This window comes from Salvelinus alpinus, chromosome 4, assembly GCF_045679555.1.
Source record: "Salvelinus alpinus chromosome 4, SLU_Salpinus.1, whole genome shotgun sequence".
NCBI classification, from domain to species: domain Eukaryota; kingdom Metazoa; phylum Chordata; class Actinopteri; order Salmoniformes; family Salmonidae; genus Salvelinus; species Salvelinus alpinus.
Window position 1 is genome coordinate 99,303,014 of NC_092089.1, and position 21,796 is coordinate 99,324,809.

The 21,796-nt window shown below is 41.9% G+C and overlaps 1 protein-coding gene across 12 annotated transcripts in view; it reads right to left on the bottom strand.

The window, feature by feature from the left end:
- The window catches only part of LOC139574805 (glycine receptor subunit alphaZ1), a 96,897-nt gene that overhangs the window by 30,613 nt on the left and 44,488 nt on the right, over positions 1 to 21,796 (bottom strand). For 11 of the 12 annotated variants that reach the window (XM_071399698.1, XM_071399694.1, XM_071399700.1 and 8 more), the window contains 5 exons: positions 17,341 to 17,564; positions 14,117 to 14,199; positions 13,439 to 13,576; positions 6,055 to 6,269; positions 3,046 to 3,192 (listed from right to left, as the gene is read on the bottom strand). In XM_071399698.1, coding sequence (XP_071255799.1) covers positions 3,046 to 3,192; positions 6,055 to 6,269; positions 13,439 to 13,576; positions 14,117 to 14,199; positions 17,341 to 17,564 — 807 coding nt within the window. The remainder of the gene's footprint in view (positions 1 to 3,045; positions 3,193 to 6,054; positions 6,270 to 13,438; positions 13,577 to 14,116; positions 14,200 to 17,340; positions 17,565 to 21,796) is intronic. The other variant, XM_071399706.1, reaches the window with a different exon arrangement.

Here is a 21,796-nt window from a genome sequence, read left to right on the forward strand (position 1 = left end):
TTACCTGAGAGAGACTAGTGCTCCAGGGAACAGTAGACTAATCTACCCTCACCTAGTACATACCCTCCTTTCAGGGATTATGGATTATAGCAATAGTATTGAGGATTTATTTTGAGTTTTTTTTACTCTCTTTTGAATGATTGACTGGATCCATATTCCCTTGGAAGTAGTCAGTGGCTGTAGACTCCTGCCTGCCTGTCCGCCCGGTCAAGGCGCACGGAATGACAAGGAGTTTATGGAATGTTTATGTCTAACTCCTTGAAGGGTTTCTGTGTTTTCTCAACCCCCCTCCTCTTTCTCCTCTTTCTCCTCCTCCCCCCCCCCCTCCTCCTCCCCTTTCCCCCCTCCTCCTCCCCTCCTCCTCCTCCTCCCCTCTCCCCTCCTCCTCCCCTCCTTCTCCTCCTCCCCTCCTCCTCCTCCCCCTCATCTTCCTCCTCCCTACTCCCCCCTCCTCCTCCTCCCCTCCCCCCTCCTCCTCCTCCCCCCCTCCTCCTCAGACCTATTCTATTAGCTTCAAGGCTGACAGGTTTACTTCTAAATAAATTACATGGTCTTGGATTTGATCAATTCATCTGGACAGATAAAATTGATTGATTAAACAGTAAAAAAAAAATCTAACATCTGAATTCCTCCGTCTAGCTGCCCCTCAGAGAAATGAGATGAGTGATGCAGAGAAAGAGTCCCCTAGCTGGATCTGAGTTTTAGGATGAGGGAACAACACTCTCTGTGGTAGAAAGATAGTACTAAATGACTCATACTTTTATAGCTCTATTTGATATTCAGTCTTCAAGACATCAATAACACAAACACTATCAGACAAACAACAGCTACGGAGTTTGTTTGGATCTGACATCTTATTAAAAGCAAAAAAAACAGAGTGTAGCGATGGGGTTTTCAATTTCAATCTACTTGTTTTATAGCCTGATCCCAGATCTGTTTGTGCTGTCTTGCCAATTACTTTGGTCATTGTGCACTAAAAACTAGGTATGCCAATGACAACAGGAGTTGGCTATACAACAACAGATCTGGGATCAGGCTATAAAACAAGTTCCTGACTACTTGTTTAACTGACTTTAATACAAGGATAACAGGCACCGCCCATTGGGAACGTTGTATTGCAGTGGCCTTTAAACCCTACCGTTACAACCTGGTGTCCTCCTGGGCCAGTTAGACGATAGACTACGTTAAGGCATGTGGGAATAATTCCATTGTTGTGAATTTGATACACCCCCCTTGGCATTTTTCCTAATTTATTGCTTTACAACTTGGAATTAAAATGGATTTTCGGGGGAATTCTATCATTTGATTTACACAACATGCCTACCACTTCGAAGATGCAAAATATTTTTTATTGTGAAACAAACAAGAAATAAGACAAAAAAAAAACTGAAAACTTGAGTGTGCACAAATATTCACCCCCCCCCCAAAAGTCAATACTTTGTAGAGCAATCTTTGCAGCAATTACAGCTGCAAGTCTCTTGGGGTATGTCTCTATAAGCTTGGCACATCTAGCCACTGGGATTTTTGCCCATTCTTCAAGACAAAACTGCTCCAGCTCCTTCAAGTTGGATGCATTCTGCTGGTGTACAGTAATCTTTAAGTCATACCACAGATTCTCAATTGGATTGAGGTCTGGGCTTTGACTAGGCCATTCCAAGACATTTCAATGTTTCCCCTTAAACCACTCGAGTGTTGGTTTAGCAGTATTCTTAGCGTCATTGTCCTGAACCTCCGTCCCAGTCTCAAATCTCTGGAAGACTGAAACAGGTTTCCCACAAGAATTTCCCTGTATTTAGCACCATCCATCATTCCTTAAATTCTGACCAGTTTCCCACAGCATGATGCTGCCACCACCATGCTTCACTGTGGGGATGGTATTCTTGGAGTAATGAGGGATGTTGGGTTTGCGCCAGACATAGCGTTTTCCTTAATGGCCAAAAAGCTCAATTTTAGTCTCATCTGACCAGAGTACCCTCTTCCATATGTTTGGGGAGTCTCCCACATGCCTTTTGGTGAACACCAAATGTGGTTGCTTATTTTTTTCTTTAAGCAATGGCTTCTTCTGGCCACTCTTCCGTAAAGCCCAGCTCTGTGGAATGTACGGCGTAAAGTGGTCCTATGGACAGCTCCTCCTCTGTGTTTGTTGTGGTGCCATATTCTTTCCATGTTTTAATAATGGATTTAATGGTGCTCTGTGGGATGTTCACAGTTTCTGATATTTTTTAGAACCCAACCCTGACCTGTTTGGAGAGCTCCTTGGTCTTCATGGTGCTGCTTGGTTGGTGTTGCCCTTTGCTTAGTGGTGTTTCAGACTCTGGGGCCTTTCAGAACAGGTCTATTTATACTGAGATCATGTGACAGATCATGTGACACTTAGATTGCAAACAGGTGGACGTTATTTAACTACTTATGTGACTTCTGAAGGTAATTGGTTGCACCAGATCTTATTTAGGGACTTCATAGCAAACAAGTAATTTTTTTCCATTTCACTTCACCAATTTGGACTATTTTGTGTATGTCCATTACATGAAATCCAAATAGAAATCCATTTAAATTACAGGTTGTAATGCAACAAAATAGGAAAAACGCCAAGGGGGATGAATACTTTTGCAAGGCACTGTAGGGCATGTGGGAATAAATCTATTGTTGTGAATCTGATACACAGCTCATTCTTTTGTTTGGTCTGTGTCCATGGATGTGTCGCAAATGGCACGCTATATAGTGCAATACATTTGAGCCTATTCTCTATGGGCTCTGGTCAAAATTAGTGCACTATAAAGGGACTAGGGTGCCATTTGGGACAAACCCTAATGACTTTAATCATTCTCAATACTCCCTCAGCATTAAATATGAACTGTTGTGTACTTGTAGAGAATATAAGAAAACAAAAAGTGTCATATTTAACTGAGGCTGGCTCTCTTGCTGGTCTGAGAGGAGGGGGTTGAGGTGATGGGAAGGGAAGGGTTCCTGTGAAAAGTGTTAGTCTAATCTATGATTGGATAATAAACATTTGATCACAATAATTTAAAAAAGCAGTTCATTGACCTTCATGTGTCTCCTTCTCCTCCTGAAGCGCAGCAGTTCCTTGTGTTGCCGAGCGATGAAGTTCACAGCAGCGTACTCGAGCAGGGCCGAGAAGACAAACAGGAGGCACACGGCCATCCAGATGTCAATGGCTTTCACATACGACACCTGTGATTGGGCAGGAGGACACGATGGTAAGCAGGAGGAGGACAACAACAACTGACCTTGGAGTCAAAGATAATGTACAGTACCATGTCCATTGGGAAAGTATTCAGACCCCTTGGCGTTTTTCCACATTTTGTTACATTACAGCCTTATTCTAAAATGAATTAAATTGTTTTCCCCCTCATCAATCTACACACAATACTCCATAATGACAAAGCAAAAACAGGTTTGTAGACATTTTTGCAAAACTGAAATATCACATTTACTTAAGTATTCAGACCCTTTACTTAATACTTTGTTGAAGCACCATTGGCAGCGATTACAGCCTTGAGTCTTCTTGGTCTACTGTATGACGCTACAAGCTTGTCACACCTGTATTTGGGGAGTTTCTCCCATTCATCCCTGCAGATCCTCTCAAGCTCTGTCAGGTTGGATGGGGAGCGTCGCTGCACAGCCATTTTCAGGTCTCTCAAGAAATGTTCAATCGGGTTCAAGTCCGGGCTCTGGCTGGGCCACTCAAGGACATCCAGAGGCTTGTCCCGAAGCCACTCCTGCGTTGTCTTGGCTGTGTGCTTAGGGTCGTTGTCCTGTTGGAAGGTGAACCTTCGCCCCAGTCTGAAGTCCTGAGCGCTCTGGAGCAGGTTTTCATCAAGAATCTCTCTGTACTTCTCTCTGTTCATCTTTCCCTCAATCCTGACTAGTCTGCCAGTCCCTGATGCTGAAAAACATCCCCACATCATGATGCTGCCACCACCATGCTTCACCATAGGGATGGTGACAGTTTTCCTCCAGAAGTGACACTTGGCATTCAGGCCAAACAGTTCAATCTTAGTTTCATCAGACCAGAGAATCTTGTTTCTCATTGTTTGAGAGTCCTTTAGGTGCCTTTTGGCAAACTCCAAGTGGGCTGTCATGTTCCTTTTACTGATGAGTGGCTTCCGTCTGGCCACTCTACCATAAAGAACTGATTGGTGGAGTGGTGGTTCCAAACTTCTTCCATTTAAGGATGATGGAGGCCACTGTGTTATCCGGGAACCTTCAATGCTGCAGACAGTTTTTGGTACCCTTCCCCAGATCTGTGCCTCAACACAATCCTGTCTCGGAGATCTATGGACAATCCTGTCTCGGAGATCTATAGACAATTCCTTTGACCTCATGGCTTGGTTTTTGCTCTGACATGCACTGTCAACTGTGAGACCTTATATAGACAGGTGTGTGCCTTTCCAATCAATTGAATTTACCACAGGTGGACTCCAATCAAGTTGTAGAAACATCTCAAGAATGATCAATGGAAACAGGATGCACCCTGTGCTCAATTTCGAGTCTCATGGCAAAAGGTCTGAATTCTTACGTAAATGAGGAATTTCTGTGTTTCATTTTTAATACATTAGCAAAAATGTCTAAAAACCTGTTTTTGTTTTGTCATTATGGGGTATTGTGTGTTGACTGATGAGGACTTTAAAAAAATGAACTATTTTAGAATAAGGCTGTAAGGAAAAAGTCAAGGGGTCTAAATACTTTCTGAAGACACTGTATCTGTATCTAATCATCCTATGATCCTTGATTCATTAATTTGATGTCCGCTACAAAGACAACATTTAACTTCAAACTCTAAGAACTGTCCAGTACACTGTAGTCTGTACGGTCAATTGGATTGGCAGGACTCTGCTCTGCCTGGGCAGTGACAGAGAGAGATTTTTGGAAACCACATCTTTGACCTGGAAATGGGGCTAAAGCTAGACTGGGTTGGCTTGTCAGTTCAGCTGAAGCTCACTGTATTTGACAAGTCAGTGACCAAGTGGCCCTGGAATGCAGTTTAGGTGGCATTACAGAATGCATGGTTCACAAGACATTGTTCAAATGATGAGGCACCAGCAGCCCGAGACAGACAGAGGCAGACTACTGTTTGACTGATTCCTAGTGTCGTTGGATTGTGGGATTTCTAGTTTTCCACACTAGATCAGATATTTTGATGTGTTTTTTACAGTACTTGATCAATTAAAATTCTTCATTCTTCATCTCTTTGTATTGAAAGTAGAGCACTACAACAGGGGGATAGAAAATAATGACAGCAAAAAAGTTACTTTTCCGTGGTGGCTAGATTTGTTGAGTAAAGACGACTGAATGTTGTTGTCTTTCAAAATGTCCCCCTATCCTCTCCTTCCCTCCCTGTCACCAACGCACCAAGTCAGTGAGGCGTGGAAGAGGGAGAGCAGTCTGTGCTGTGTGCACCTACGCTCAGCCGTGCTGTGTGATCATTATTGTGACAGCTGAACTGCATACAAATCACGGTTCACTTCAGTTCAGTTTTCCAGAGAACATGAATCACCTAATGTCAACAAACAAAATGGGAGGATACTTTTCCAGGACATAATTATAAAATCGTAGTCCCTCATGCAAAGTCCCGCTTTCTTTTTAATCTGAAAATCCCTTTTTTTCTCATGTTGAGTTAGTTTGACCATCTAGGACAATAGACAGTGTGTGGTTTGTAGTTCATCTAGGACAATAGACAGTGTGTGGTTTGTAGTTCATCTAGGATAATAGACAGAGTGTGGTTTGTAGTTCATCTAGGACAATAGACAGAGTGTGGTTTGTAGTTCATCTAGAACAATAGACAGTGTGTGGTTTGTTGTTCATCTAGAACAATCCTCACCTTGGGGAGGGAGGCTCAGGAGCCGGAGTTCTGGGTTAGGGAGTTTGTCTCACCTTGGGGAGGGAGGCTCAGGAGCCGGAGCTCTGGGTTAGGGAGTTTGTCTCACCTTGGGGAGGGAGGCTCAGGAGCCGGAGCTCTGGGTTAGGGAGTTTGTCTCACCTTGGGGAGGGAGGCTCAGGAGCCGGAGCTCTGGGTTAGGGAGTTTGTCTCACCTTGGGGAGGGAGGCTCGGGAGCCGGAGGACTGGGTGGTCATAGTGAGCACGGTGGTAATGCCCAGTCCCACTCTGGCAGGTGCAGCGTCCATGTTGATCCAGAAGGACACCCAGGACAAAATGACAATCAAAAGGCTGGGGATGTACATCTGAATCAGGTAATAGCCCATCTGCCTCTCCAGATGGAAACGAGCCTCGATACAAGTGAACTTTCCTGCACAGACAGAGGATAAAGCAGGGGTTCAGTATTATACAGAGGACACAGACAGAGGATAAACCAGGCGTTCAGTATTATACAGAGGACACAGACAGAGGAGAAAGCAGGGGTGCAGTATTATACAGAGGACACAGACAGAGGAGAAAGCAGGAGTGCAGTATTAAGGTGTGACACAAGATTAAAGATAGTTAAATAGGCAATACAGTCTATACTATGATATATTCTAATATTATTACTACAATACAGTCTATATAAAGTAGTGGCCAAAAGTTTTGAGAATGACACAAATATTAATTGCTGCCTCAGTTTGTATGATGGCAATTTGCATATACTCCAGAATGTTATGAAGAGTGATCAGATGAATTGCAATTAATTGCAAAGTCCCTCTTTGCCATGCAAATGAACTGAATCCCCCAAAAACATTTCCACTGCATTTCAGCCCTGCCACAAAAGGACCAGCTGACATCATGTCAGTGATTCTCTCGTTAACACAGGTGTGAGTGTTGATGAGGACAAGGCTGGAGATCACTCTGTCATGCTGATTGAGTTCGAATAACAGACTGGATGCTTCAAAGGGAGGGTGGTGCTTGGAATCATTGTTCTTCCTCTGTCAAGCAAGGTTACCTGCAAGGAAACACGTGCCGTCATCATTGCTTTGCACAAAAAGGGCTTCACAGGCAAGGATATTGCTGCCAGTAAGACCTAAATCAACCATTTATCGGATCATCAAGAACTTCAAGGAGAGCGGTTCAATTGTTGTGAAGAAGGCTTCAGGGCGCCCAAGAAAGTCCAGCAAGAGCCAGGACCGTCTCCTAAAGTTGATTCAGCTGCGGGATCGGGGCACCACCAGTACAGAGCTTGCTCAGGAATGGCAGCAGGCAGGTGTGAGTGCATCTGCACGCACAGTGAGGCGAAGACTTTTGGAGGATGGCCTCATGTCAAGAAGGGCAGCAAAGAAGTGTCACGTTCTGACCTTAGTTTTTTTGTTATTTCTTTGTTTTAGTATGGTCAGGGCGTGAGTTGGGTGGGTTATCTATGTTCGTTTTTCTATGTTGGTTTATTCGTTTGGCCTGGTATGATTCTCAATCAGAGGCAGGTGTCGTTAGTTGTCTCTGATTGAGAATCATACTTAGGTAGCCTTTTTCCACCTGGGTTTCGTGGGTGGTTATTTTCCGTGTCAGTGTTTGCCCCACACGGAACTGTTTCGGTTTGTATTTCACGTATCGTTTATTGTTTTGTTTCTGTGTTCGTTTGTATCATTAAAATATATTATGGACACATACCCCGCTGCGCATTGGTCCGACATTTCTTACTCCTCGTCAGAGGAGGACGAAGAAAGCCGTTACAAGAAGCCACTTCTCTCCAGGAAAAACATCAGGGACAGACTGATATTCTGCAAAAGGTACAGAGATTGGACTGCTGAGGACTGGGGTAAAGTCATTTTCTCTGATGAATCCCCTTTCCGATTGTTTGGGGCATCCGTAAAAATCTTGTCCGGAGAAGACAAGGTGAGCGCTACCATCAGTCCTGTGTCATGCCAACAGTAAAGCATCCTGAGACCATTCATGTGTGGGGTTGCTTCTCAGCCAAGGGAGTGGGCTCACTCACAATTTTGCCTAAGAACACAGCTATGAATAAAGAATGGTACCAACACATCCTCCGAGAGCAACTTCTCCCAACCATCCAGGAACAGTTTGGTGACGAACAATGCCTTTTCCAGCATGATGGAGCACCTTGCTAAGGCAAAAGTGAGGCAAAAGTGATAACTAAGTGGCTCGGGGAACAAAACATCGATATTTTGGGTCCATGGCCAGGAAACTCCCCAGACCTTAATCACATTGAGAACTTGTGGTCAATCCTCAAGAGGCGGGTGGACAAACAAAGCCCCACAAATTCTGACAAACTCCAAGCATTTATTATGCAAGAATGGGCTGCCATCAGTCAGGATGTGGCCCAGAAGTTAATTGACACTGAAGCAGCAAACTTTGTGGAAATGAATATTTGTGGCATTCTCAAAACTTTTGGCCGCGACTGTACTATGATATAATATATTATAATATTATTACTACAATACAGTCTATATACTATACTATACTATGATATAATATTATTACTACAATACAGTCTATATACTATGATATAATATAATATTATTACTACAATACAGTCTATATACTATGATATAATATATTATAATATTATTATCTAATATTTTACTGTTGTTGCTGCTGTGTTATGGATCTACTGTTGTCATTAAAGATATAGTGTGACACATCGTCTAATCTTTCTCTTCTGCATGTCTCAAGAACACAAAGAAGAAAGATAACTGCAGGCAAGGCAATGGCTATTCAAGCTCCTTTTCCACATGGCTGTGGATAGCCTCAGTGCTGAATTGCCTCCTAACTTAATTATCCTCCTATTTCCCTGAAGTGTTGGAAGAGACTGAGGCAGAGGCCTGGAGAGAACATCAGTTTGACAGAGTGGCTGTAGGTAAAGTACCCTCTACATTCAAATGTAACACACCACTAAAGCTGACAGGTGTTATGTTGGTTTACTCACAAACAGCATATAGTACACTACTTTTGACTGGGGCTCATAGGCAGTAGGGTGCCATTTTGGACATAACCCAGAACAGAAGCTAAAAAAGGGCATTATAAACTCATGAAAGGTATCCTCTTTGTTTTTCATGCTGACTGTGTGATGTAAGCACCAGGGGTGTCTTGTCTGTCAGAGTGGCTAGATGCTCAAGATTGCTGACCAGCCATTTAATCAGCTTAGATCCACGGAAGACAGCTGTCTTTGTGTTGAAGACTTTCAATTCAATTAGAGTTTAACGCTAGTGTATTGTTTTGGATGTGGAGAGAGAGAGAGACATGGAGGGAGGCTACAGCGTCATTGAAATTGATTTACAGCTGTGATATACTTCAGGGCTTTTAAGTGATTTACAGCTGTGATACACTTCAGGGCTTTCAAGTGATTAATAGCTGTGTTACACTTCAGGGCTTTTAAGTGATTAATAGCTGTGATACACTTCAGGGCTTTAAAGTGATTAATAGCTGTGTTACACTTCAGGGCTTTTAAGTGATTAATAGCTGTGTTACACTTCAGGGCTTTTAAGTGATTAATAGCTGTGTTACACTTCAGGGCTTTTAAGTGATTAATAGCTGTGATACACTTCAGGGCTTTCAAGTGATTTACAGCTGTGATACACTTCAGGGCTTTTAAGTGATTTACAGCTGTGATACACTTCAGGGCTTTTAAGTGATTAATAGCTGTGATACACTTCAGGGCTTTTAAGTGATTAATAGCTGTGATATACTTCAGGGCTTTCAAGTGATTTACAGCTGTGATACACTTCAGGGCTTTCAAGTGATTTACAGCTGTGATACACTTCAGGGCTTTTAAGTGATTAATAGCTGTGATACACTTCAGGGCTTTCAAGTGATTTACAGCTGTGATACACTTCAGGGCTTTCAAGTGATTTACAGCTGTGATACACTTCAGGGCTTTTAAGTGATTAATAGCTGTGATATACTTCAGGGCTTTTAAGTGATTAATAGCTGTGATACACTTCAGGGCTTTTAAGTGATTAATAGCTGTGATACACTTCAGGGCTTTTAAGTGATTAATAGCTGTGATACACTTCAGGGCTTTCAAGTGATTTACAGCTGTGATACACTTCAGGGCTTTTAAGTGATTAATAGCTGTGTTACATTTCAGGGCTTTTAAGTGATTAATAGCTGTGTTACACTTCAGGGCTTTTAAGTGATTAATAGCTGTGTTACACTTCAGGGCTTTTAAGTGATTAATAGCTGTGTTACACTTCAGGGCTTTAAAGTGATTAATAGCTGTGTTACACTTCAGGGCTTTTAAGTGATTAATAGCTGTGTTACACTTCAGGGCTTTTAAGTGATTAATAGCTGTGTTACACTTCAGGGCTTTTAAGTGATTAATAGCTGTGTTACACTTCAGGGATTTCAAGTGATTAATAGCTGTGATACACTTCAGGGCTTTTAAGTGATTAATAGCTGTGATACACTTCAGGGCTTTTAAGTGATTTACAGCTGTGTTACACTTCAGGGCTTTTAGGTGATTTACAGCTGTGTTACACTTCAGGGCTTTTAAGTACACTCCACATTTTTCATCTGATAAGATATGATGGTCTCTCTATGATAGGGGGGTGTATGTGACAGAGAGAGAGACAGAGAGAGAGAGAGAGAGAGAGAGAGAGAGAGAGAGAGAGAGAGAGAGAGAGAGAGAGAGAGAGAGAGAGACAAGGAGAGAGAGCGAGAGAGCGAGAGAGAGAGCGAGAGAGAGAGAGAGAGAGAGAGAGAGAGAGAGAGAGAGAGAGAGAGAGAGAGAGAGAGAGAGAGAGAGAGAGAGAGAGAGAGAGAGAGAGACAAGGAGAGAGACAAGGAGAGAGAGCGAGAGAGAGAGAGAGAGAGAGAGAGAGAGAGAGAGAGAGAGAGAGAGAGAGAGAGAGAGAGAGAGAGAGAGAGAGAGATTGATTGATTGTCCTTGAAGAATCCATCCCCAAGAGGTCAAGGAGGGGAGAGGGGACGGAGACCGAGGGAAGACCTGAGGGTTTGTCACTGGTGTTTACCACCACAAAAAAAAGAAGATGAATTATGACGGGTAGAGATAGAGAGAGGCATGCTCACTCCTTTCCTCTCCCTGGTCATATGAGGTCCAGGTTTGTTCCAATATGCTCATTATGTAGCTCTGAACGTGCCAGGTTTTAACCTGCCTGCCCATTGTGTTCAGTGTATGTGTGTGTGTGTGTGTGTGTGTGTGTGTGTGTGTGTGTGTGTGTGTGTGTGTGTGTGTGTGTGTGTGTGTGTGTGTGTGTGTGTGTGTGTGTGTGTGTGTGTGTGTGTGTGTGTGTGTGTGTGTGTGTGTGTGTGTGTGTGTGTGTGTGTGTGTGTGTGTATGTATGTGTGTGTGTGTATGTGTGTGGGAGGAGGGGATTTAGCATGCCATCTAGCATCTGTACTCAGCCATGTCAGGGCTGTCCATGTCTGAGAGAACAGGATTCTAGAGTTAGCAGACAGACACCATCCATCATCCGGCCTATCATTTCCAGTTGTCACCTTCTCCTGAGCGATGTTAGGATATTTAAAACAATTCTGATTTGTATCATTTATTTTAGATTATTCTAGACTGGCTTTTAGTCTCTGTTTAGATTCCATCTAGACTGGTCTCCAGTCTCTGTTTAGATTCCATCTAGACTGGCTTTTAGTCTCAGTTTAGATTCCATATAGACTGGTCTCCAGTCTCTGTTTAGATTCCATCTAGACTGGCTTTTAGTCTCAGTTTAGATTCCATATAGACTGGCCTTCTGTCTCTGTTTAGATTCCACCTGGACTGGCCTTTAGTCTCTGTTTAGATTTAATCTAGACTGGCCTTCAATATCTGTTTAGATTCCATCTAGACTGGTCTCCAGTCTCTGTTTAGATTCCATCTAGACTGGCATTTAGTCTCAGTTTAGATTCCATATAGACTGGCCTTCTGTCTCTGTTTAGATTCCATCTAGACTGTTCTTCAGTCTCTGTTTAGATTCCATCTGGACTGGTTTTTAGTCTCTGTTTAGTTTCCATCTAGACTGATCTTCAATTTCTGTTTAGATTTAATCTAGACTGGCCTTCAATATCTGTTTAGATTCCATCTAGACTGGTCTCCAGTCTCTGTTTAGATTCCATCTAGACTGGCCGTCAGTCTCTGTTTAGATTCCATCTAGACTGGCATTCAGTCTCTGTTTAGATTCCAACTAGACTGGCCTTCAATATCTGTTTAGATTTAATCTAGACTTGCCTTCAGTCTCTGCTTAGATTCCATCTAGACTGGCCTTCAATATCTGTTTAGATTTAATCTAGACAGGCCTTCAGTCTCTGTTTAGATTCCATCTGGACTGGCCTTCAATATCTGTTTAGATTTAATCTAGACTGGCCTTCAGTCTATGTTTAGATTCCATCTGGACTGGCCTTCAGTCTCTGCTTAGATTCCATCTAGACTGGCCTTCAATATCTGTTTAGATTCCATCTAGACTTGCCTTCAGTCTCTGTTTAGATTCCATCTGGACTGGCCTTTAGTCTCTGTTTAGTTTCCATCTAGACTGGCCTTCAATATCTGTTTAGATTTAATCTAGACTGGCCTTCAGTCTATGTTTAGATTCCATCTGGACTGGCCTTCAGTCTCTGCTTAGATTCCATCTAGACTGGCCTTCAATATCTGTTTAGATTCCATCTAGACTTGCCTTCAGTCTCTGTTTAGATTCCATCTGGACTGGCCTTCAGTCTCTGTTTAGATTCCATCTGGACTGGCCTTCAGTCTCTGTTTAGATTCCATCTGGACTGGCCTTCAGTCTCTGTTTAGATTCCATCTAGACTGGCCTTCAATATCTGTTTAGATTTAATCTAGACTGGCCTTCAATATCTGTTTAGATTCCATCTGGACTGGCCTTCAGTCTCTGTTTAGATTCCATCTGGACTGGCCTTCAGTCTCTGTTTAGATTCCATCTGGACTGGCCTTCAGTCTCTGTTTAGATTCCATCTAGACTGGCCTTCAATATCTGTTTAGATTTAATCTAGACTTGCCTTCAGTCTCTGTTTAGATTCCATCTGGACTGGTCTCCAGTCTCTGTTTAGATTCCCTCTAGACTGGCATTCAGTCTCTGTTTAGATTCCATCTGGACTGGCCTTCAGTCTCTGTTTAGATTCCATCTGGACTGGCCTTCAGTCTCTGTTTAGATTCCATCTGGACTGGCCTTCAGTCTCTGTTTAGATTGCATCTGGACTGGCCTTCAGTCTCTGTTTAGATTCCATCTGGACTGGCCTTCAGTCTCAGTTTATTTCTGTTGTATCTGGAGTGTAACAGTGTGAGACTGATGAGGTTGAGTGGCCAGATGGTTTTCAGTGAATAAAGGGGCCATTTTTGGACAAAGCTCTGATTGGTTTCGGTCCTTCCTCCCTTCTTTCTCCAACTGCGTGTTCCTGCATTACGTGTCCTAACAACGCACCCTGTAATGTCTATGTTACGCTGTTCTCAGATAGTCAACAAAAGACCAACATAGAGAAAGAGAGTTTAGCTCAACATACAACCTCCCCCCCCAAACATTTAAATAAATATGAGGTAGAGGTAGCCTGAGAGGTGAAGAGAGACAAACCAACCTGTGTTGTAGTGCTTGGTACAGTATCGCAGGTCTTTCTCCTCTTTCAGTATAAACTGAGGTAACGTCAGCCCGTCTGCTACCTGCACAGCTCCCTTCTCATCCCACTCAAATATGAGATCATTCATCGTATAGCCGACTGGATGGGAACAGTTTGAAACGAGATCATTATTACCACAGTATTACTACAGTCTTACTACCACAGATTAGTATCACAGTACATTCAAGCTGTTTGTAAGAGAGAAAACAAATCATTATTGACAATGTGGTATGATGAAGGTTTAAATGCCTTGATCAACCAACTCTACCGTAGCTCCACAGTGTTCATACAGAAGCAATACATGTTGTTTTCATTCTTCACACCTGAGAACAATAAGTCAAGAAAAAAGACAATGCCATCATTTCCAAAGAGAGGAGGTGGGGAGGGAGAAGCCAGTGTTGGCTGGTCAAAGCAGGTTGGAGCAGGCTGGTCCCCCCTAACTCCCTCCCTGTCCCTTCCCTGTATCTGCTCTCTGCTGCTGGAGGGGCTGTGTAAATCACTGGACCTTTCATCATACTGTCCTCCAGACCAGGGACACATCCATCTCACCAACACAAAATAAATACTCCCCCCTACCCTACCTGTGTGTGTGTGCGTGTGTGTGATAACTGTGTTCCTAAATGATAATGGAATACTCACAACTCTCCAGCTGCATGATACAGGTCTGCACGTCCATTGGGAAGTTCTTCAAGTCCATGGGACAGGCCAGGACCAGTGTTATTCTGGTCACATAGAATAGAACACAACAGAACAAAACAGAACAGAACAGCATAAAACAGGAAAGACCAGAACAGAACAGACTGGCCAGGATCAGCGTTATTTTGTTAACAAGTTTAAATAGAATAGAATGGAATAGAATGGAATATAATAGAATTGAATAGGATAGAATGGAATAGGATAGAATGGAATAGAATAAATTAAATATTATAGAATGGAATAGAATAGAATGGAATAGAATAAATTAAATATTATAGAATGGAATAGAATAGGATAGAGTGGAATAGAATAGAATGGAATGGAATAGGATAGAATGGAATAGAATAAATTAAATATTATAGAATGGAATAGGATAGAATGGAATAGAATAAATTAAATATTATAGAATGGAATAGAATAGGATAGAGTGGAATAGAATAGAATGGAATGGAATAGGATAGAGTGGAATAGAATAGAATGGAATAGAATAAATTAAATATTATTGAATGGAATAGAATAGGATAGAGTGGAATAGAATAGAATGGAATAGAATAAATTAAATATTATAGAATGGAATAGAATGTAATGGAAAAGGATAGAGTGGAATAGAATAGAATGGAATTGAATATAATGGAATAGAATAAATGAAATATTATAGAATGGAATAGAATGTAATGGAATAGGATAGAGTGGAATAGAATGGAACGGAATAGAATAGAATGGAATAGAATTTAAAAAAATTATAGAATGGAATAGAATGTAAAGGAATAGGATAGAATGGATTCGGATATAGTGGAATAGTATAGAGTGGAATAGAATAGAATGGAATAGGATAGAGTGGAATAGAATAGAATGGAATAGGATAGAGTGGAATAGAATAGAATACAATGGAATAGAATAAATTAAATATTATAGAATGGAATAGAATGTAATGGAATATGATAGAGTGGAATAGAATAGAATGGAATAGGATAGAGTGGAATAGAATAGAATATAATGGAATAGAATAAATGAAATATTATAGAATGGAATAGAATGTAATGGAATAGGATAGAGTGGAATAGAATGGAATTTAGAACTTTCTAGAACACATCAGGTCCATGGGACAGGCCAGGACCAGTATTATTCTGGTCACTTAGCATCCATCATTAAACTAGGTAATAATGTTGGTAACACTTTACCGGCACTTATAACAACATGTTATATGCATGTGTACGCCTTTATAATGTCATATAATAAGGTTTATAGTATGTCTTCTTGTGCTATTGTAATAAACCACAAGCACAGCATTACAGGAGGAGCAGGGTAACATATTGTTCTAACTGCGGCTATATTTCCTGTCACGATGGCCTTTAATATAAAAGGTTACATTATACACCTCAGACATTCTTCCCCTCATGACAAACACCTTCCTGCTAGCCGTGCATGTGAACCTCATCCCCAAACAGACTGGTTACATCTCCATGTTACTGTTCAAACCGCGAGTATAGAAAACACCTTTAAAAGCGGCAGCCATTCATGCTTCAACCTAGACGGCTGCTGTTACTTTTATCTTGAAATAGGTAGGTGAGGAGCAGGTTTATTGGTTGCATTGCATTCATAGTTTACTTATACCGCAGTGTGATATCATCACCGTTACACGACAAATGTTATTTATAAGGTTTATTTTTTCAATCAGAAAATACACTGAGGCAGGTTCTCTTTAGCGCGGGGTCAGGTGAGATCAAAGCGATCTAATGGGTTAATTTGATGGTGTCAAGGTAAGAAATGAGAAAGCCTCTTCTCCCTGCCTTCCTATGGCTGTTTATAAGGATCCAATTCCCCTCTGCCTGTCCAAGGGTTGAATACTAGGCTTGATAACAGATCAAATACACTGCAAACATGCTCACATTTAAAGAAGATCACTTTAGTTGCTGTTTGGATGTTCATTTATGTTTTGTTTCTACCAAAAACAATATAGAGACAAATCAGAGAGCATCTGTCAGCCATAGGCTAGCACCGGATAGACATTCATCTGTCAGCCATAGGTCTAGCACCGGATAGACATTCATCCGTCAGCCATAGATCTAGCACGGGATAGACATTCATCTGTCAGCCATAGGCTAGCACCAGATAGACATTCATCTGTCAGCCATAGGTCTAGCACCGGATAGACATGAATCCGTCAGCCATAGATCTAGCACGTGATAGACATTCATCTGTCAGCCATAGGCCTAGCACCGGATAGACATCCATCTGTCAGCCATAGGTCTAGCACCGGATAGACATTCATCCATCAGCCATAGGTCTAGCACCGGATAGACATTAATCTGTCAGCCATAGGCCTAGCACCGGATAGACATTCATCTGTCAGCCATAGATCTAGCACCGGATAGACATTCCTCTGTCAGCCATTGGTCTAGCACCGGATAGACATTCATCTGTCAGCCATAGGTCTAGCACCGGATAGACATTTATCTGTCAGCCATAGGTCTAGCACCGGATAGACATTTATCTGTCAGCCATAGGTCTAGCACCGGATAGACATTCATCCATCAGTCATAGGTCTAGCACCGGATAGACATTAATCCGTCAGCCATAGGTCTAGCACCGGATAGACATTTATCTGTCAGCCATAGATCTAGCACTGGATAGACATTCATCTGTCAGCCATAGATCTAGCACCGGATAGACATTCATCCATCAGCCATAGGTCTAGCACCGGATAGACATTCATCTGTCAGCCATAGATCTAGCACCGGATAGACATTCATCTGTCAGCCATAGATCTAGCACCGGATAGACATTCATCTGTCAGCCATAGATCTAGCATGGGATAGACATTCATCCGTCAGCCATAGGTCTAGCACCAGATAGACATTCATCTGTCAGCCATAGATCTAGCACGGGATAGACATTCATCCGTCAGCCATAGGTCTAGCACCGGATAGACATGAATCCGTCAGCCATAGATCTAGCACCGGATAGACATGAATCCGTCAGCCATAGGTCTAGCACCGGATAGACATTCATCTGTCAGCCATAGGTCTAGCACCGCATAGACATTCATCTGTCAGCCATAGGTCTAGCACCGGATAGACATTCATCTGTCAGCCATAGGTCTAGCACCGGATAGACATTCTGAGAAACTAACAAGACGAAGATAAAACAAGAAAAGAATAGCGTACCGAATACTATACAATACGTTCCCATTTTTTGAAATCCTTAGTAGCTTGTTGTCAGTCGTAACCTCATGGAAATTGGCGCCCTTTTCATTGGCGAAGAACAAATCAGGTTTCCAGATAGAGTCCAACATAGATGGGTCCAGGTCAAGAGAATCGTCGGGGTATTCACTATAGGCCAGCCTGGGGTCGTTCCATTGCTGCCTCAGGAAGATATTCACTCTGTAGTCCTGGGGAGAGAACAGTTAAATGTTAATAAGTGCATCAGATTGTCAGAGAAAGGCCAAGCTATGTCAGTGCATTGCATAGCCAGGACTCAGAGGGAGGTTTGATTGATTGATTGATTGGTTGATTGGTTGATTGGTTGATTGGTTGGTTGATTGATTGGTTGATTGATTGGTTGATTGGTTGGTTGGTTGATTGGTTGGTTTGTTTGATTGTTTAATATAATCATTCATTTCTAGGTTAAATGATTTCACAAGACATGTGGATCGGTTTCCAATTCTTTCGACCTTAAAAACCCTATGCATTTTTATTGAATAAAGCTTAGTTAAACTAAAGACTCTATAGACGTTATTGGGCTTTCCAGGTGTAGATTGTTTATGCAAATCACGCCTGTCTGAGTAGCAGTAGCACTATTAAGGCAGGAGATAAATAATGGTCCTGGTGGTTCATCATGTAAATGTCCTTTAGAAGACCCTTCAATAGAGCTGTGGCCTATAGGCACAACAGTCCACCGTAATTGTCAATTATTCTAGAGAACGAGCGTGCCGTTATATCATCCCATAATGACCATTAAGCTGTCTAGGCTGTAATGTAGAGGCATGATATATCAGTCGACGGAGGGGACAGCAGGTGACCTTTCCAATGGCAATCAGCCACAACATTAGAAGGACATTGTCGAGCAATTATCTCACTACACACAGATAGACCTGTTTCGTTATTAGGGGGAATTTAGTTTGAAAAAAAAGAAGAATTTTTAGGGAGAAAAAAAAGATCAACAAATGTAGAGTCCAGTCTGACTATGATTACAGAATGAGGTAGTCTGACTATGATTACAGAATGAGGTAGTCTGACTATGATTACAGAATGAGGTAGTCTGACTATGATTGCAGAATGAGGTCTAGTCTGACTATGATTACAGAATGAGGTCTAGTCTGACTATGATTACAGAATGAGGTCTAGTCTGACTATGATTACAGAATGAGGTCTAGTCTGACTATGATTACAGAATGAGGTCTAGTCTGACTATGATTACAGAGTGAGGTCTAGTCTGACTATGATTACAGAATGAGGTCTAGTCTGACTATGATTACAGAATGAGGTCTAGTCTGACTATGATTACAGAATGAGGTCTAGTCTGACTATGATTACAGAATGAGGTCTAGTCTGACTATGATTACAGAATGAGGTCTAGTCTGACTATGATTACAGAATGAGGTCTAGTCTGACTATGATTACAGAATGAGGTCCAGTCTAACTATGATTACAGAATGAGGTCTAGTTTGACTATGATTACAGAATGAGGTCTAGTCTGACTATGATTACAGAATGAGGTCTAGTCTGACTATGATTACAGAATGAGGTCTAGTCTGACTATGATTACAGAATGAGGTCTAGTCTGACTATGATTACAGAATGAGGTCTAGTCTGACTATGATTACAGAGTGAGGTCTAGTCTGACTATGATTACAGAATGAGGTCTAGTCTGACTATGATTACAGAATGAGGTCTAGTCTGACTATGATTACAGAATGAGGTCTAGTCTGACTATGATTACAGAATGAGGTCTAGTCTGACTATGATTACAGAATGAGGTCTAGTCTGACTATGATTACAGAATGAGGTCTAGTCTGACTATGATTACAGAGTGAGGTCTAGTCTGACTATGATTACAGAATGAGGTCTAGTCCGACTATGATTATAGAATGAGGTCTAGTCTGACTATGATTACAGAGTGAGGTCTAGTCTGACTATGATTACAGAATGAGGTCTAGTCTGACTATGATTACAGAATGAGGTCTAGTCTGACTATGATTACAGAATGAGGTCTAGTCTGACTATGATTACAGAATGAGGTCTAGTCTGACTATGATTACAGAATGAGGTCTAGTCTGACTATGATTACAGAATGAGGTCTAGTCTGACTATGATTACAGAATGAGGTCTAGTCTGACTATGATTACAGAGTGAGGTCTAGTCTGACTATGATTACAGAATGAGGTCTAGTCCGACTATGATTACAGAATGAGGTCTAGTCTGACTATGATTACAGAGTGAGGTCTAGTCTGACTATGATTACAGAATGAGGTCTAGTCTGACTATGATTACAGAATGAGGTCTAGTCTGACTATGATTACAGAATGAGGTCTAGTCTGACTATGATTACAGAGTGAGGTCTAGTCTGACTATGATTACAGAATGAGGTCTAGTCTGACTATGATTACAGAATGAGGTAGTCTGACTATGATTACAGAATGAGGTAGTCTGACTATGATTACAGAATGAGGTCTAGTCTGACTATGATTACAGAATGAGGTCTAGTCCGACTATGATTACAGAATGAGGTCTAGTCTGACTATGATTACAGAATGAGGTCTTGTATGACTATGATTTCAGAATGAGGTCTTCGTTGACCTTTTCATTATTTAAAATAGCAGCAATCTAGACTCTAAACACACAGGTGGAATATGAAAATATCCCCCCAACGAAGGATAAAATAAATAAAAAGTGATAGCCGAGGCGGTTTTAAGTTTATCTTCCAGGACAGTTAGATAATATCTCACACATTATGACAACACATCTGCTGCTGGTCACTAGCAGAGAGAAGTGACTGAATCACTAATACATCTACACTCTTAGAGAAAAGGGTTCCAAAGGGCTTCTTCGGCTGTCCCCATAGCAGAACCCTTTTTGGTTCCAGGTAAAACCGTTTTGGTTTTAGGTTCCATGTTCTATCATGGAACCAACATGGGTTCTTAAAAGGGTTCTCCAATGGGGACAGCCAAATAACCTTTTTAGGTTCTAGATAGCACCTTTTTTTCTAAAAGTGTAGAGACCATGGGAGATGAGCAACTACAGACACATGCAGCAGCCATTCGACCAAGAATATATTTGCAGTCCAAATGGCACCCTATTCCCTATTTAGTGCACTACTTTTGACCAGGGCCATTTGGGATGAAGTCTATCTATCATCTACCTCAGTAGTCTTGCAGACAGAGAGAGATTGCAGACTGGGAAACACTGCTAGTTTACCACAGGGGCATTCATTAGGCCTTGGTTTGTTGCCAACATAGAAATATAATTACTAGAACAGGAAATCCCCTGTTCAAGTCAATGTTTGGTGATGGGTGAAAGGGCGGCCATATTGAGTAATTCCCATTTTGATGGTTGTCTTACTACAATGACTGATTTGACTGTTTGTTACTATCAACTCCTTACTATTACACATTATAAGTGAGATCAAGTCAGATATAAATACAATTGTAATTTCAGACCAAATCTCACCGCGGTCACCAAATGTAAACGTATTTAATGTGTGTGATTGAAAAAAAGGATCCTTAACATAGTGTGACCAACTGGGTTCAAACACGGGTCTCCTACACGTGAAAAGAGGATCAGGTCAGGAGCCAAGGCATTAGCTCCAGAGCCAACAACACAATAGTGCAGGTCTCAGTCTGGTTCTGACCCAACCTCTGCTACAACAGTCTGATTTTGAATCATGGAGTATACTGTTGGATTACAAAGCATAGAGTTGTCTCACACATTCATCCATCAGCATCAGCAGAAGCCATAGGTGAACTTTCTCAGACATGTTGAGTGTGATTTATCTCAGCAAACTGATTTACCACAACAGCAGAGCACCCAATCCTTAATGCGATTCAAGCCGAAGGCCAAATGCACCCTCTCCTAGTCCTGGCTGTGACATTTTTTAAAAGTTAAAGTTTTGGCTATGCAGTCTCATGATGACTCTGGTCTGCATGGGGCAACACCCAACCAACTCCACCAACACCCTGTAACAAACAGGACTTTGGGATTTATGCGTTTCACTCTCTCGCCTCTCGAAGAAGGAAAATGAAAGAGCAGCAGTCTAGGAATGAGTCCCAAAATGGCATCCTATTGCCTACATAGTGCACTACTTTTGCCCAGTGCCTCTGAGCCCAGGTCAAATAATAGGTTTTCCATTTGGGACACAGGTTAGGAGAGCTAATTAAATAGCCTCTGGCTTTTCCCCCTGGGAATCGTAACTTTAAAGCCGGGTAAACAATTAGACAGTGGTGGGTCACAGAGGACCTCAGGTTCCTATTGTGGACCAGGAGTCATGTGCGTCCCAAATGGTAACCTATTTCCTACATAGTGCACTACTTTTGACCAGAGCCCACTATGCAGGGAATAGGGTGCCATTTGCGACGCAGACTCAGTCGGATCATTACTGCATGAAACATTGTTCTCACCAGCCCTA